Genomic DNA, 17,446 nt, shown 5'->3' on the forward strand with positions numbered 1-17,446 from the left:
AGAGTTCAGGGTTCAGGGTTGGGGGACTGTACTTGGGGTCAGAGTTCAGGATTGGGGGACTGTATTTGGAGTCAGTCTTCGGGGTTCAGGGTGGGGGGACTGTACTTGGGGTCAGAGTTCAGGGTTGGTGGACTGTACTTGGGGTCCGGGGTCAGGGTTCAGGGTTGAGGGAGTATACTTGGGGTCAGGGGTCAGGGTTAAGGGTTGGGGGACTGTACGTGGGGTCAGAGTTCAGGGTTCAGGGTTCAGGGTTCGGTGTCTGTACTTGGGGTCAGGGTTCGGGGTTCAGGGTTGGGAGACTGTACTTGGGGTCAGGGGTCAGGGTTCAGGGTTCGGGGACTATACTTGGGGTCAGAGTGCAGGGTTGGGGGACTGTAATCGGGGTCAGGGTTCAGGGTTCAGCGTTGGGGGACTTTACTTGGGGTCAGGGTTCGGGGTTCAGTGTTGGGGGACTGTGCTTGGGGTCAGGGGTCAGGGTTCCAGGTTGGGGGACTGTACTTGGGGTCAGGGTTCGGGGTTCAGATTTGGGTGACTGTACTTGGGGTCAGTGTAAAGTGTTGGGGGGCTGTACTTGGGGTCAGGGGTCAGGGTTCAGTGGTGGGGGACTGTACTTGGGGTCAGGGTTCAGTGTTCAGGGTTGGGTGACAGTATTTGGCGTCAGTTTTCAGTGTTGGGGGACTGTACTTGGGGTCATGTTTCAGGTTTGGGGGACTGTACTTGGGGTCAGGGGTCAGGGTTCAGTGTTGGCGGACTGCACGTAGGGTCAGGGTTCAGTGTTGGGGGACAGTACATGGGATCATGGTTCAGGGTTGGGGGACTGCACTTTGGGTTTGAGTTCAGGGATCTGGGTTGGGTGACTGTACTTGGGGTCAGAGTTCAGGGTTCAGGGTTGGGGGACTGTAATTGGGGTCAGGGTTCGGGGTAGAGGGTTGGGGGACTGTATTCGGGGTAAGGTTTCAGGGTTCAGAGTTGGGCGACTGTACTTGGGGTCAGGGTTCAGAGTTCAGGGTTGGGCGACTGTACTTGCGGTCAGGGTTCAGTGTTGGGGGACTGTACTTAGGGTCAGAGTTCAGGGTTCAGGTATGGGGGACTGTACTTGGGGTCAGGGGTCAGGGTTCAGGTTTGGGGACTATACTTGGGGTCAGAGTTCAGGGTTCAGTGTTGGGGTACTGTACTTGGGGTCAGGGTTCGGGGTTCAGGGTTGGGGGACTGTACTTGGGGTCAGGGGTCAGGGTTCAGGGTGGAGGGACTGTACTTGGGGTCAGAGTTCAAGGTTCAGGGTTGGGGGGCTGTACTTGGGGTCAGGTTTCAGGGTTCAGGGTTGGGGGACTGTACTTGGGTTCAGGGGTCAGCGTTCAGGGTTGGGGGACTGTACTTGGGGTCAAGGTTCAGGGTTCAGGATTGGGGGACTGTATTTGGCGTCAGGGTTCGGGGTTCAGGATTGGGGGACTGTACTTGCGGTCAGGGTTCAGGGTTGTGGGACTGTACATGGGGTCAGGGTTTGGTTTCAGGGTTGGGGGACTGTACATGGGGTCAGGGGTCAGGGTTCAGGGTTGAGGGACTGTACTCGGGGTCGAGTTCAGGGTTGGGGAACTGTATTTGGGGTCAGGGTTCAGTGTTGGGGGCCTGTCCTTGGGGTCAGGGTTCGGGGTTCAGGGTTGGGTGACTTTACTTGGGGTCAGGGGTCAGGGTTCAGGGTTGGGGGACTGTACTTGGGGTCAGGGTTCAGGGTTCAGTGTTGGAGGACTGTACTTAGGGTCAGGGGTCGGGGTTCAGGGTTGGGGGACTGTACTTGTGGTCAGGGTTCGGGGTTCAGAGTTCGGGGACTGTACTTGGGGTCAGGGTTCAGGGTTCAGGGTTGGGCGACTGTACTTGGGGTCAGGGTTCGGTGTTGGGGCAATGTACTTGGGGTCAGGGTTCAGGGTTCAGGGTTGGGGGACTGGACTTCGGGTCAGAGTTCAGGGCTCAGGGTTGGGGGACTGTACTTGGGGTCAGAGTTCAGGGTTCAGGGTTGGGGGACTGTACTTGGGGTCAGAGTTCAGCGTTCAGGGTTGGGGGACTGTACTTGGGGTCAGGGTTCAGGGTTCAGGGTTGGGCGACTGTACTTGGGGTCAGGGTTCGGTGTTGGGGGAATGTACTTGGGGTCAGGGTTCAGGGTTGGGGGACTGTACTTGGGGTCAGGGTTCAGAGTTCAGGGTTGGGGAACTGCACTTGGTGTCAGAGTTCAGGGTTCAGGTTGGGGGACTGTACTGGGGGTCAGGGGTCAGGGTTCAGTGTTGAGGGACTGTACTTGGGGTCAGAGGTCAGCGTTCAGGGTTGGGGGACTGTACTTGGGGTCAGGGTTCAGTGTTGGAGGACTGTACTTAGGGTCAGGGGTCGGGGTTCAGGGTTGGGGGACTGTACTTGTGGTCAGGGTTCGGGTTCAGGGTTGGGGGACTGTACTTGGGGTCAGAGGTCAGCGTTCAGGGTTGGGGGACTGTACTTGGGGTCAGGGTTCGGTGTTGGGGGAATGTACTTGGGGTCAGGGTTCAGGGTTCAGGGTTGGGGGACTGCACTTCGGGTCAGAGTTCAGGGTTGGGGGACTGTACTTGGGGTCAGAGTTCAGGGTTCAGGGTTGGGGGGCTGTACTTGGGGTCAGAGTTCAGCGTTCAGGGTTGGGGGACTGTACTTGGGGTCAGGGTTCAGGGTTCAGGGTTGGGCGACTGTACTTGGGGTCAGGGTTCGGTGTTGGGGGAATGTACTTGGGGTCAGGGTTCAGGGATGGGCGACTGTACTTGGGGTTAGTGTTCAGGGTTGGGGGACTGTACTTGGAGTCAGGGTTCGGGGTTCAGGGTTGGATGACAGTACTTGGGGTCAGGGGTCAGGGTTCAGGGTTGGGGGTCTGTACTTGGGGTCAGAGTTTGGGGTCAGGTTTGGGGGACTGTACTTGGGGTCAGAGATCAGGGTTCAGGGTTGGGGACTGTACTTGGGGTCAGGGTTCAGGGTTCAGGGTTGGGGGACTTTACTTGGGGACAGGGTTCGGGGTTCAGGGTTGAGGGACTGCACTCGGGGTCAGGGTTGAGAGTTCAGGGATGGGGGACTGTACATGAGGTCAGGGTTCAGGGTTCAGGGTTGAGGGACTGTACTCGGGGTCAGGGTTAAGGGTAGGGCAACTGTACTTGGGGTCAGGGTTCAGTGTTTGGGGACGGTACTTGGGGTCAGAGTTCAGGGTTCAGGGTTGGGCGACTGTACTTGGGGTCAGGGTTCAGGGTTCAGGTTGGGCGACTGTACTTGGGGTCAGGGTTCAGGGTTGGGGGACTGTTCTCGGGGTCAGGGTTCTGGGTTCAGGGTTGGGGGAGTATACTTGGGGTCAGGGGTCAGGGTTCTGGTTGGGGGACTGTAATTGGGGTCAAGGTTCAGGGTTGGGGGACTGTACTAGGGGTCAGGGTTCTGGGTTCAGGGTTGGGGGACTGTACTTGGGGTCAGAGTTCAGGGTTGGTGGACTGTACTTGGGGTCACGGGTCAGGGTTCAGGGTTGAGGGAGTATACTTGGGGTCAGGGGTCAGGGTTCAGGGTTGGGGGACTGTACTTGGGGTCAGTGGTCAGGGTTCAGGGTTCAGGATTCGGGGACTGCGCTTGAGTCAGAGTTCAGGGGTCAGGGTTGGGGGACTGTACTTGGGGTCAGAATTCAGGATTGGGGGACTGTATTTGGAGTCAGTCTTCGGGGTTCAGGGTGGGGGGACTGTACTTGGGGTCAGGGTTCAGGGTTGGGGGACTGTACGTGGGGTCAGAGTTCAGGGTTCAGAGTTCAGGGATCAGGGGTCTGTACTTGGGGTCAGGGTTCGGGGTTCAGGGTTGGGAGACTGTACTTGGGGTCAGGGGTCAGGGTTCAGGGTTCGGGGACTCTACTTGGGGTCAGAGTTCAGGGTTCAGGGTTGGGGGACTGTACTTGGGGTCAGGGGTCAGGGTTCAGGGTTGAGGGACTGTAATCAGGGTCAGGGTTCACGGTTCAGGGATTGGGGACTGTACTTGGGGTCAGGTTTCGGGGTTCAGTGTTGGGGGGCTGTATTTGGAGTCACAGTTCGGAGTTCACAGTTGGGTGACTGTACTTGGGGTCAGGGGTCAGGGTTCAGGGTTGGGGGACTGTACTTGGGGTCAGAGTTCGGGGTCAGGGTTGGGGGGCGGTACTTGGGCGCAGGGTTCAGGGTTCGGGGTTGGGGGACTGTACTTGGGGTCAGAGTTCAGGGTTCAGTGTTGGGGGACTGTACTTGGGGTCAGGGTTCATTGTTCAGGGTTGGAGGACTGTACTTGGGGTCAGCGTTCAGGGTTCAGGGTTGGGGGACTGTACAAGGGGTCAGGGTTCAGGTTTCAGGGTTGAGGGTCTGTACTCAGGGTCAGGGTTCAGGGTTGGGGGATGTATTTGGGGTCAGCGTTCGGGGTTCAGGGTTGGGTGACTTTACTTGGGGTCAGGGTTCAGGGTTGGGGTTCTGCACTTGGGGTCAGCGTTCAGGTTTCAGGGTTGGGCGGCTGTACTTCGGGTCAGGGTTCGGTGTTGGGGGACTGTACTTGTGGTCAGGGTTCAGGGTTCAGGGTTGGTGGACTGTACTTGGGGTCAGAGTTCAGCGTTCAGGGTTGGGGGACTGGTCTTGGTGTCAGGAGTCAGGGTTCAGGGTTGAGGGACTGTAATTGGTGTCAAGGTTCACGGTTCAGGTTTTGGGGACTGTAATTGGGGTCAGGAGTCAGGGTTCAGGGGTGGGGGATTCTACTCGGGGTCAGGGGTCAGGGTTCACGGTTGGGGGACTGTACTTGGGGTCAGGGGGCAGGGTGCAGGGTTGAGGGACTGTAATCGGGGTCAGGGTTCACGATTCAGGGTTGGGGGACTGTAATTGGGGTCAGCGTAAAGGGTTGGGGGACTGTACTTGGGGTCAGGGGTCAGGGTTCAGGGTTGGGGGACTGTACTTGGGGTCAGTGTTCGGAGTTCAGGGTTGGGGGACTGTACTTGGGGTCAGGGTTCGGGGTTCAGGGTTGGGCGACAGTACTTGGGGTCAGGGGACAGGGTTCAGGGTTGGGGGACTGTACTTGGGGTCAGGATTCGGGGTTCAGAGTTGGGTGACTGTACTTGGGGTCAGGGTTCAGGGTTCAGGGTTGGGCGACTGTACTTGGGGTCAGGGTTCGGTTGGGGTCAGGGTTCAGGGTTCAGGGTTGGGGGACTGGACTTCGGGTCAGAGTTCAGGGTTCAGGGTTGGGGGACTGTACTTGGGGTCAGAGTTCAGGGTTCAGGGTTGGGGGACTGTTCTAGGGGTCAGAGTTCAGCGTTCAGGGTTGGGGGACTGTACTTGGGGTCAGGGTTCAGGGTTCAGGGTTGGGCGACTGTACTTGGGGTCAGGGTTCGGTGTTGGGGGAATGTACTTGGGGTCAGGGTTCAGGGTTGGGGGACTGTACTTGGGGTCAGGGTTCAGAGTTCAGGGTTGGGGAACTGCACTTGGGGTCAGAGTTCAGGGTTCAGGTTGGGGGACTGTACTGGGGGTCAGGGGTCAGGGTTCAGTGTTGAGGGACTGTACTTGGGGTCAGAGGTCAGCGTTCAGGGTTGGGGGACTGTACTTGGGGTCAGGGTTCAGTGTTGGAGGACTGTACTTAGGGTCAGGGGTCGGGGTTCAGGGTTGGGGGACTGTACTTGTGGTCAGGGTTCGGGTTCAGGGTTGGGGGACTGTACTTGGGGTCAGAGGTCAGCGTTCAGGGTTGGGGGACTGTACTTGGGGTCAGGGTTCGGTGTTGGGGGACTGTACTTGGGGTCAGAGTTCAGGGTTCAGGGTTGGGGGGCTGTACTTGGGGTCAGAGTTCAGCGTTCAGGGTTGGGGGACTGTACTTGGGGTCAGGGTTCAGGGTTCAGGGTTGGGCGACTGTACTTGGGGTCAGGGTTCGGTGTTGGGGGAATGTACTTGGGGTCAGGGTTCAGGGATGGGCGACTGTACTTGGGGTTAGTGTTCAGGGTTGGGGGACTGTACTTGGAGTCAGGGTTCGGGGTTCAGGGTTGGATGACAGTACTTGGGGTCAGGGGTCAGGGTTCAGGGTTGGGGGTCTGTACTTGGGGTCAGAGTTTGGGGTCAGGTTTGGGGGACTGTACTTGGGGTCAGAGATCAGGGTTCAGGGTTGGGGACTGTACTTGGGGTCAGGGTTCAGGGTTCAGGGTTGGGGGACTTTACTTGGGGACAGGGTTCGGGGTTCAGGGTTGAGGGACTGCACTCGGGGTCAGGGTTGAGAGTTCAGGGATGGGGGACTGTACATGAGGTCAGGGTTCAGGGTTCAGGGTTGAGGGACTGTACTCGGGGTCAGGGTTAAGGGTAGGGCAACTGTACTTGGGGTCAGGGTTCAGTGTTGGGGGACGGTACTTGGGGTCAGAGTTCAGGGATCAGGGTTGGGCGACTGTACTTGGGGTCAGGATTCAGTGTTGGGCGACTGTACTTGGGGTCAGGGTTCAGGGTTCAGGTTGGGCGACTGTACTTGGGGTCAGGGTTCAGGGTTGGGGGACTGTACTCGGGGTCAGGGTTCAGGGTCAGGGATGGGGGACTGTGCTTGGGGTCAGGGTTCGGGGTTCAGGGTTGGGGGAATGTACTTGGGGTCAGGGTTCGGGGTTCAGGGTTGGGGGACTGTACTTGGAGTCAGGGGCCAGGGTTCAGGGTTGGGGGACTGTACTTGGGGTCAGAGTTCAGGGTTCAGGGTTGGGGGACTGTACTTGGGGTCAGGGTTCAGGGTTCAGGGTTGGGAGACTGTATTTGGAGTCAGGGTTCGGGGTTCAGGGTTGGATGACAGTACTTGGGGTCAGGGTTCAGGGTTGGGGGACTGTATTTGGAGTCAGGTTTCGGGGTTCAGGGTTGGGGGACTTTACTTGGGGACAGGGTTCGGGGTTCAGGGTTGGGGGACTGTACTTGGGGACAGGGTTCAGGGTTCAGGGTTGGGGGACTTTACTTGTGGACAGGGTTCGGGGTTCAGGGTTGAGGGACTGTACTCGGGGTCAGGGTTGAGAGTTCAGGGATGGGGGACTGTACATGAGGTCAGGGTTCAGGGTTCAGGGTTGAGGGACTGTACTCGGGGTCAGGGTTAAGGGTCGGGCAACTGTACTTGGGGTCAGGGTTCAGTGTTGGGGGACGGTACTTGGGGTCAGAGTTCAGGGTTCAGGGTTGGGCGACTGTACTTGGGGTCAGGGTTCAGTGTTGGGCGACTGTACTTGGGGTCAGGGTTCAGGGTTCAGGTTGGGCGACTGTACTTGGGGTCAGGGTTCAGGGTTGGGGGACTGTACTTGGAGTCAGGGTTCGGGGTTCAGGGTTGGGGGACTGTACTAGGGGTCAGTGTTCTGGGTTCAGGGTTGGGGGACTGTACTTGGGGTCAGAGCTCAGGGTTGGTGGACTGTACTTGGGGTCACGGGTCAGGGTTCAGGGTTGAGGGAGTATACTTGGGGTCAGGGGTCAGGATTCAGGGATGGGGGACTGTACTTGGGGTCAGAGTTCAGAATTGGTGGACTGTACTTGGGGTCAGGGGTCAGGGTTCAGGGTTGGGGGACTGTACTTGGGGTCAGTGGTCAGGGTTCAGGGTTCAGGATTCGGGGACTGCGCTTGAGTCAGAGTTCAGGGTTCAGGGTTGGGGGACTGTATTTGGAGTCAGTCTTCGGGGTTCAGGGTGGGGGGACTGTACTTGGGGTCAGGGGTCAGGGTTCAGGGTTGGGGGACAGTACGTGGGGTCAGAGTTCAGGGTTCAGAGTTCAGGGTTCGGGGGTCTGTACTTGGGGTCAGCGTTCGGGGTTCTGGGTTGGGAGACTGTACTTGGGGTCAGGGGTCAGGGTTCAGGGTTCGGGGACTCTACATGGGGTCAGAGTTCAGGGTTCAGGGTTGGGGGACTGTACTTGGGGTCAGGGGTCAGGGTTCAGGGTTGAGGGACTGTAATCAGGGTCAGGGTTCACGGTTCAGGGATTGGGGACTGTACTTGGGGTCAGGGTTCAGGGTTCAGCGTTGGGGGAATTTACTTGGGGTCAGGTTTCGGGGTTCAGTGTTGGGGGACTGTACTTGGGGTCAGGGGTCAGGGTTCCAGGTTGGGGGACTGTACTTGGGGTCAGGGTTCGGGGTTCAGATTTGGGTGACTGTACTTGGGGTCAGTGTAAAGTGTTGGGGGGCTGTACTTGGGGTCAGGGGTCAGGGTTCAGTGGTGGGGGACTGTACTTGGGGTCAGGGTTCAGTGTTCAGGGTTGGGTGACAGTATTTGGCGTCAGTTTTCAGTGTTGGGGGACTGTACTTGGGGTCATGTTTCAGGTTTGGGGGACTGTACTTGGGGTCAGGGGTCAGGGTTCAGTGTTGGCGGACTGCACGTAGGGTCAGGGTTCAGTGTTGGGGGACAGTACATGGGATCATGGTTCAGGGTTGGGGGACTGCACTTTGGGTCTGAGTTCAGGGATCTGGGTTGAATGACTGTACTTGGGGTCAGAGTTCAGGGTTCAGGGTTGGGGGACTGTACTTGGGGTCAGGGTTCGGGGTAGAGGGTTGGGGGACTGTATTCGGGGTAAGGTTTCAGGGTTCAGAGTTGGGCGACTGTACTTGGGGTCAGGGTTCAGAGTTCAGGGTTGGGCGACTGTACTTGCGGTCAGGGTTCAGTGTTGGGGGACTGTACTTAGGGTCAGAGTTCAGGGTTCAGGTATGGGGGACTGTACTTGGGGTCAGGGGTCAGGGTTCAGGTTTGGGGACTATACTTGGGGTCAGAGTTCAGGGTTCAGTGTTGGGGTACTGTACTTGGGGTCAGGGTTCGGGGTTCAGGGTTGGGGGACTGTACTTGGGGTCAGGGGTCAGGGTTCAGGGTGGAGGGACTGTACTTGGGGTCAGAGTTCAAGGTTCAGGGTTGGGGGACTGTACTTGGGGTCAGGTTTCAGGGTTCAGGGTTGGGGGACTGTACTTGGGTTCAGGGGTCAGCGTTCAGGGTTGGGGGACTGTACTTGGGGTCAAGGTTCAGGGTTCAGGATTGGGGGACTGTATTTGGCGTCAGGGTTCGGGGTTCAGGATTGGGGGACTGTACTTGCGGTCAGGGTTCAGGGTTGTGGGACTGTACATGGGGTCAGGGTTCGGTTTCAGGGTTGGGGGACTGTACATGGGGTCAGGGGTCAGGGTTCAGGGTTGAGGGACTGTACTCGGGGTCGAGTTCAGGGTTGGGGAACTGTATTTGGGGTCAGGGTTCAGTGTTGGGGGCCTGTCCTTGGGGTCAGGGTTCGGGGTTCAGGGTTGGGTGACTTTACTTGGGGTCAGGGGTCAGGGTTCAGGGTTGGGGGACTGTACTTGGGGTCAGGGTTCAGGGTTCAGTGTTGGAGGACTGTACTTAGGGTCAGGGGTCGGGGTTCAGGGTTGGGGGACTGTACTTGTGGTCAGGGTTCGGGGTTCAGAGTTCGGGGACTGTACTTGGGGTCAGGGTTCAGGGTTCAGGGTTGGGCGACTGTACTTGGGGTCAGGGTTCGGTGTTGGGGCAATGTACTTGGGGTCAGGGTTCAGGGTTCAGGGTTGGGGGACTGGACTTCGGGTCAGAGTTCAGGGTTCAGGGTTGGGGGACTGTACTTGGGGTCAGAGTTCAGGGTTCAGGGTTGGGGGACTGTACTTGGGGTCAGAGTTCAGCGTTCAGGGTTGGGGGACTGTACTTGGGGTCAGGGTTCAGGGTTCAGGGTTGGGCGACTGTACTTGGGGTCAGGGTTCGGTGTTGGGGGAATGTACTTGGGGTCAGGGTTCAGGGTTGGGGGACTGTACTTGGGGTCAGGGTTCAGAGTTCAGGGTTGGGGAACTGCACTTGGTGTCAGAGTTCAGGGTTCAGGTTGGGGGACTGTACTGGGGGTCAGGGGTCAGGGTTCAGTGTTGAGGGACTGTACTTGGGGTCAGAGGTCAGCGTTCAGGGTTGGGGGACTGTACTTGGGGTCAGGGTTCAGTGTTGGAGGACTGTACTTAGGGTCAGGGGTCGGGGTTCAGGGTTGGGGGACTGTACTTGTGGTCAGGGTTCGGGTTCAGGGTTGGGGGACTGTACTTGGGGTCAGAGGTCAGCGTTCAGGGTTGGGGGACTGTACTTGGGGTCAGGGTTCGGTGTTGGGGGAATGTACTTGGGGTCAGGGTTCAGGGTTCAGGGTTGGGGGACTGCACTTCGGGTCAGAGTTCAGGGTTGGGGGACTGTACTTGGGGTCAGAGTTCAGGGTTCAGGGTTGGGGGGCTGTACTTGGGGTCAGAGTTCAGCGTTCAGGGTTGGGGGACTGTACTTGGGGTCAGGGTTCAGGGTTCAGGGTTGGGCGACTGTACTTGGGGTCAGGGTTCGGTGTTGGGGGAATGTACTTGGGGTCAGGGTTCAGGGATGGGCGACTGTACTTGGGGTTAGTGTTCAGGGTTGGGGGACTGTACTTGGAGTCAGGGTTCGGGGTTCAGGGTTGGATGACAGTACTTGGGGTCAGGGGTCAGGGTTCAGGGTTGGGGGTCTGTACTTGGGGTCAGAGTTTGGGGTCAGGTTTGGGGGACTGTACTTGGGGTCAGAGATCAGGGTTCAGGGTTGGGGACTGTACTTGGGGTCAGGGTTCAGGGTTCAGGGTTGGGGGACTTTACTTGGGGACAGGGTTCGGGGTTCAGGGTTGAGGGACTGCACTCGGCGTCAGGGTTGAGAGTTCAGAGATGGGGGACTGTACATGAGGTCAGGGTTCAGGGTTCAGGGTTGAGGGACTGTACTCGGGGTCAGGGTTAAGGGTAGGGCAACTGTACTTGGGGTCAGGGTTCAGTGTTGGGGGACGGTACTTGGGGTCAGAGTTCAGGGTTCAGGGTTGGACGACTGTACTTGGGGTCAGGGTTCAGGGTTCAGGTTGGGCGACTGTACTTGGGGTCAGGGTTCAGGGTTGGGGGACTGTTCTCGGGGTCAGGGTTCTGGGTTCAGGGTTGGGGGAGTATACTTGGGGTCAGGGGTCAGGGTTCTGGTTGGGGGACTGTAATTGGGGTCAAGGTTCAGGGTTGGGGGACTGTACTAGGGGTCAGGGTTCTGGGTTCAGGGTTGGGGGACTGTACTTGGGGTCAGAGTTCAGGGTTGGTGGACTGTACTTGGGGTCACGGGTCAGGGTTCAGGGTTGAGGGAGTATACTTGGGGTCAGGGGTCAGGGTTCAGGGTTGGGGGACTGTACTTGGGGTCAGTGGTCAGGGTTCAGGGTTCAGGATTCGGGGACTGCGCTTGAGTCAGAGTTCAGGGGTCAGGGTTGGGGGACTGTACTTGGGGTCAGAGTTCAGGATTGGGGGACTGTATTTGGAGTCAGTCTTCGGGGTTCAGGGTGGGGGGACTGTACTTGGGGTCAGGATTCAGGGTTCAGGGTTGGGGGACTGTACGTGGGGTCAGAGTTCAGGGTTCAGAGTTCAGGGATCGGGGGTCTGTACTTGGGGTCAGGGTTCGGGGTTCAGGGTTGGGAGACTGTACTTGGGGTCAGGGGTCAGGGTTCAGGGTTCGGGGACTCTACTTGGGGTCAGAGTTCAGGGTTCAGGGTTGGGGGACTGTACTTGGGGTCAGGGGTCAGGGTTCAGGGTTGAGGGACTGTAATCAGGGTCAGGGTTCACGGTTCAGGGATTGGGGACTGTACTTGGGGTCAGGTTTCGGGGTTCAGTGTTGGGGGGCTGTATTTGGAGTCACGGTTCGGAGTTCACAGTTGGGTGACTGTACTTGGGGTCAGGGGTCAGGGTTCAGGGTTGGGGGACTGTACTTGGGGTCAGAGTTCGGGGTCAGGGTTGGGGGGCGGTACTTGGGCGCAGGGTTCAGGGTTCGGGGTTGGGGGACTGTACTTGGGGTCAGAGTTCAGGGTTCAGTGTTGGGGGACTGTACTTGGGGTCAGGGTTCATTGTTCAGGGTTGGAGGACTGTACTTGGGGTCAGCGTTCAGGGTTCAGGGTTGGGGGACTGTACAAGGGGTCAGGGTTCAGGTTTCAGGGTTGAGGGTCTGTACTCAGGGTCAGGGTTCAGGGTTCAGTGTTGGGGGACTGTACTTGGGGTCAGGGTTCATTGTTCAGGGTTGGGGGATGTATTTGGGGTCAGCGTTCGGGGTTCAGGGTTGGGTGACTTTACTTGGGGTCAGGGTTCAGGGTTGGGGTTCTGCACTTGGGGTCAGCGTTCAGGTTTCAGGGTTGGGCGGCTGTACTTCGGGTCAGGGTTCGGTGTTGGGGGACTGTACTTGTGGTCAGGGTTCAGGGTTCAGGGTTGGTGGACTGTACTTGGGGTCAGAGTTCAGCGTTCAGGGTTGGGGGACTGGTCTTGGTGTCAGGAGTCAGGGTTCAGGGTTGAGGGACTGTAATTGGTGTCAAGGTTCACGGTTCAGGTTTTGGGGACTGTAATTGGGGTCAGGAGTCAGGGTTCAGGGGTGGGGGATTCTACTCGGGGTCAGGGGTCAGGGTTCACGGTTGGGGGACTGTACTTGGGGTCAGGGGGCAGGGTGCAGGGTTGAGGGACTGTAATCGGGGTCAGGGTTCACGATTCAGGGTTGGGGGACTGTAATTGGGGTCAGCGTAAAGGGTTGGGGGACTGTACTTGGGGTCAGGGGTCAGGGTTCAGGGTTGGGGGACTGTACTTGGGGTCAGTGTTCGGAGTTCAGGGTTGGGGGACTGTACTTGGGGTCAGGGTTCGGGGTTCAGGGTTGGGCGACAGTACTTGGGGTCAGGGGACAGGGTTCAGGGTTGGGGGACTGTACTTGGGGTCAGGATTCGGGGTTCAGAGTTGGGTGACTGTACTTGGGGTCAGGGTTCAGGGTTCAGGGTTGGGCGACTGTACTTGGGGTCAGGGTTCGGTGTTGGGGGAATGTACTTGGGGTCAGGGTTCAGGGTTCAGGGTTGGGGGACTGGACTTCGGGTCAGAGTTCAGGGTTCAGGGTTGGGGGACTGTACTTGGGGTCAGAGTTCAGGGTTCAGGGTTGGGGGTCTGTTCTAGGGGTCAGAGTTCAGCGTTCAGGGTTGGGGGACTGTACTTGGGGTCAGGGTTCAGGGTTCAGGGTTGGGCGACTGTACTTGGGGTCAGGGTTCGGTGTTGGGGGAATGTACTTGGGGTCAGGGTTCAGGGTTGGGGGACTGTACTTGGGGTCAGGGTTCAGATTTCAGGGTTGGGGAACTGCACTTGGGGTCAGAGTTCAGGGTTCAGGTTGGGGGACTGTACTGGGGGTCAGGGGTCAGGGTTCAGTGTTGAGGGACTGTACTTGGGGTCAGAGGTCAGCGTTCAGGGTTGGGGGACTGTACTTGGGGTCAGGGTTCAGTGTTGGAGGACTGTACTTAGGGTCAGGGGTCGGGGTTCAGGGTTGGGGGACTGTACTTGTGGTCAGGGTTCGGGTTCAGGGTTGGGGGACTGTACTTGGGGTCAGAGGTCAGCGTTCAGGGTTGGGGGACTGTACTTGGGGTCAGGGTTCGGTGTTGGGGGACTGTACTTGGGGTCAGAGTTCAGGGTTCAGGGTTGGGGGGCTGTACTTGGGGTCAGAGTTCAGCGTTCAGGGTTGGGGGACTGTACTTGGGGTCAGGGTTCAGGGTTCAGGGTTGGGCGACTGTACTTGGGGTCAGGGTTCGGTGTTGGGGGAATGTACTTGGGGTCAGGGTTCAGGGATGGGCGACTGTACTTGGGGTTAGGGTTCAGGGTTGGGGGACTGTACTTGGAGTCAGGGTTCGGGGTTCAGGGTTGGATGACAGTACTTGGGGTCAGGGGTCAGGGTTCAGGGTTGGGGGTCTGTACTTGGGGTCAGAGTTTGGGGTCAGGTTTGGGGGACTGTACTTGGGGTCAGAGATCAGGGTTCAGGGTTGGGGACTGTACTTGGGGTCAGGGTTCAGGGTTCAGGGTTGGGGGACTTTACTTGGGGACAGGGTTCGGGGTTCAGGGTTGAGGGACTGCACTCGGGGTCAGGGTTGAGAGTTCAGGGATGGGGGACTGTACATGAGGTCCGGGTTCAGGGTTCAGGGTTGAGGGACTGTACTCGGGGTCAGGGTTAAGGGTAGGGCAACTGTACTTGGGGTCAGGGTTCAGTGTTGGGGGACGGTACTTGGGGTCAGAGTTCAGGGTTCAGGGTTGGGCGACTGTACTTGGGGTCAGGATTCAGTGTTGGGCGACTGTACTTGGGGTCAGGGTTCAGGGTTCAGGTTGGGCGACTGTACTTGGGGTCAGGGTTCAGGGTTGGGGGACTGTACTCGGGGTCAGGGTTCAGGGTCAGGGATGGGGGACTGTGCTTGGGGTCAGGGTTCGGGGTTCAGGGTTGGGGGAATGTACTTGGGGTCAGGGTTCGGGGTTCAGGGTTGGGGGACTGTACTTGGAGTCAGGGGCCAGGGTTCAGGGTTGGGGGACTGTACTTGGGGTCAGAGTTCAGGGTTCAGGGATGGGGGACTGTACTTGGGGTCAGGGTTCAGGGTTCAGGGTTGGGAGACTGTATTTGGAGTCAGGGTTCGGGGTTCAGGGTTGGATGACAGTACTTGGGGTCAGGGTTCAGGGTTGGGGGACTGTATTTGGAGTCAGGTTTCGGGGTTCAGGGTTGGGGGACTTTACTTGGGGACAGGGTTCGGGGTTCAGGGTTGAGGGGCTGTACTCGGGGTCAGGGTTCAGAGTTCAGGGATGGGGGACTGTACATGAGGTCAGGGGTCAGGGTTCAGGGTTGAGGGACTGTACTCGGGGTCAGGGTTAAGGGTAGGGCAACTGTACTTGGGGTCAGGGTTCAGTGTTGGGGGACGGTACTTGGGGTCAGGGTTCAGGGTTCAGGTTGGGCGACTGTACTTGGAGTCAGGGTTCGGGGTTCAGGGTTGGGGGAGTATACTTGGGGTCAGGGGTCAGGGTTGTTAGTTTCGTTACCGGCTGTTTCCGCCAGATACCCGCTAGCGTGGCAGCCACCAGACAACTCTTGGTTTCGTTGACACCGTTAGGTTTCCACCAGTCGAGTTCGGAGCGCCAGGGGCAAATTCCCCAGCCGGTAGCCCTCCCGATATATTCCCCTTTTCTCCCGATCCTGATTGTAGACTTAGACGACCACGGGCTGTCTCGTTCGATCACAGTTTATTATACAATACAATCTTGCAAGATCGGGTGGGCTGGTGCGCACACCTTACATAGATTTACAGCACATTTTATACTGTTTTTTTTTACACATTGTGATGGCTCATATTGTGTTATTCCCCCTTATTTGGCTGTTAACCTTGTTAACTTTAATCACTGTAATGGCTTGTATTGTGTTATTCCCCCTTATCTGGCTTTAAACACTGTAAATGGCTTGTATTGTGTCATTCCTTCAATTAACACTCTCTCAATCTCCCATTCTGCGCTTAATCTCATCACTGTCCCGAACTCAGTCAACTGTCTGTCATGTGCCTCCCCCTTTCTGTATGTTGCTGAACTCGTTACTGTTAGCTCTTGCAGCCTTAAAAATTACATTACTTCTCACAATCCCCCCTTTTCTTTTTACTGTCTGTAATTTTTTATTTATATTTTTTTTTAACTAGCATCCCTTTTTCCAGATCTAGTTCAGATATGCACGAGTAGGTTGTTCCAGTTTGGCTAACATACTATCCACTTGCTCGTCCCAATCTTCATCATCGGGAGACCTATCTAGGAGGGTCTCTCTTTCCTCCCTTTCCAAGTGGATTCCCACCACCCTTCCGTCAGTGACATCCCGTTTCATAAGAGCCGTTTCTATCAGTCTCTGCGTTAACCCCCGAATGCAGGGAATAACGCAGCATCCTAAGGCCGCCAGGATCCCTGATACCACCACGAAGGATACTAACATTGATACTACCACCCCTTTCCATCTCCCGAACCATTCGTCCAGCCACCCGGTCCAGTCGGTGTTTGCCCCCGAATGCTCTGCCAACTCGTCGGCTAGAGTTGTCAAGCCCCTCAGAGCCCGGGTGATTGATCCGTCGGGAGCGGTATTGTTGGGGATGAAAGTACAGCATTGAGTCCCGATCATAACACAGACTCCCCCTTTCTCGGCCAGAATCATATCCAGAGCTAGTCGGTTCTCCCAGGCCATTCGGGACGTAGCGTCTAACTGTTCCGTTATCCCTTTTATAGCATCCCGGGTATAGTTTATCAACCTCTGTTGGTTATAATATATGTAGTTTATCCAATCTACATTTTTGTTGATAGTGACCCACCAGAACAGAGATTCGAACCCTGCCGCTATTTGATTCCTGGCTTTATATTCGTCCGGGACCCCTCTGGGTACCCCGATGGAATCCAGGTAAATCCTGTCATCAAACGACGAGGGGATACTGCGGCGCTTCCGGGTTGTCCGGGGAGTAACCTTTGTTCCCTTTCGTTCAAAGGCTAGGGTGAATGGTATGGCTAGTTGTACTATGGCACACGTCCCAGTCCATTTCTGGGGTAAGGTGGCTCGTAGTTCTGCACCCCCGCAGTACCACCAAAGGTCGGCCCGGGGGACCTGTATCTGGGAATAATTCCCACCATCCTTAGTAGTGTCTACTTGGATGACCTGCTGACACAGAGTCAGGCTCCCAACGTTCTGATCCCACTCTTTCCCCGTCCTCTGTATGCAGGTTTGATGGACACCCGATGCCCCGGAAAAGGAGGGCGCCTGGGAATATCGGTTGTGCTGGACCGGTGGGAACGTTAAGCCCAGAGACTGACATGTGGGATCTTCCCAGGCGGTTCGGTGTTGGTACAGTTTCACCAAACACTCAATTCCACCTTCTTTTAGTTTAGGGAGTGGAACCACCTGCGGACTCGGTCTACTACCCGCACACGCATAACAGTTGTCTTTTCCAAGACTCTGGACAGTATACCGAACCCACTCCAACCATGCGTTAATTTCCCTGAACCCTGTCTCTATCTCTACGGTCTCCCTTAAATCTTTTATCTGTATCACTTTAACCTTTTCGGAGTTTCCAGGAGTCAGGGCAGTTACACGGGGTATGGACGAGTTTGTGGCTGTTGCCTCCTGGAGGGTAATTCTTACACAGCACAGCCGCTCCTCCTGAACCCGTACTCCAAGTACCTGACCCTCTAGCCCAGTGTGCAGATTTTTCTTGACCACCCAGTTGGTTTGTTTTATGGTCAGATAAAGGGGGTTGCACTGATCTATTCCACAGTCTGTCGGGTAGATCGCTTTCGGCACCAATGTTATTCTTTCCCGTACCCCAAGAGCTTGATCCTCTCCCAATCCCGTCCCCAGAAATAGTAGCTCCATCGATTTTCCCTGATATTTCTTTTGTCTCGCCAGGCTGTTTTTAGGGTCATTTAGTTCCCCCGCTGTCCCACATGGTACCATCCGGCATAAATCTATCTCTAATACCTGTGTCTGGGTTGCTTTTTGTACAGTAAGACTGTATTGCTGACCAGCATTTTTCCCTTCCTCAGCGTACCACCTATCTACCGCGTCCCCTTTCCATCCCCCTCCCACCAAAGTTACAGTGTACACCAGCAAGAGTACAAGCCACATTTTTGAGTTCTCGTGCCCTGACCAAAGTGTC

At 56.9% G+C, this 17,446-nt stretch overlaps 1 protein-coding gene across 1 annotated transcript; it reads right to left on the bottom strand.

The window, feature by feature from the left end:
- Positions 1–14,880: 14,880 nt before the first annotated feature.
- LOC145338740 (uncharacterized) lies at positions 14,881–17,244 on the bottom strand. The gene is made up of 2 exons (XM_080183130.1): positions 15,522–17,244; positions 14,881–14,978 (listed from the first exon to the last, which is right to left on the bottom strand). The coding sequence occupies exons 1-2, from the start codon at positions 17,242–17,244 to the stop codon at positions 14,881–14,883; spliced, it is 1,821 nt and encodes a 606-aa protein (XP_080039256.1).
- Between the last annotated feature and the right edge of the window lie 202 nt (positions 17,245–17,446).

The sequence above is a fragment of the Carcharhinus amblyrhynchos genome, unplaced genomic scaffold (genome assembly GCF_965287045.1).
Source record: "Carcharhinus amblyrhynchos unplaced genomic scaffold, sCarAmb.v2.hapA chromosome_158, whole genome shotgun sequence".
NCBI classification, from domain to species: domain Eukaryota; kingdom Metazoa; phylum Chordata; class Chondrichthyes; order Carcharhiniformes; family Carcharhinidae; genus Carcharhinus; species Carcharhinus amblyrhynchos.

Excerpts from the sequence above, each read along its gene's own strand:
- LOC145338740 (XM_080183130.1), bottom strand. The coding sequence starts at position 17,244 with ATGGTACCATGTGGGACAGCGGGGGAACTAAATGACCCTAAAAACAGC. Across the intron at positions 14,979-15,521 it reads TTGGGACGAGCAAGTGGATA|TCTACAATCAGGATCGGGAG; the intron begins GTATGTTAGCCA and ends TGGTCGTCTAAG.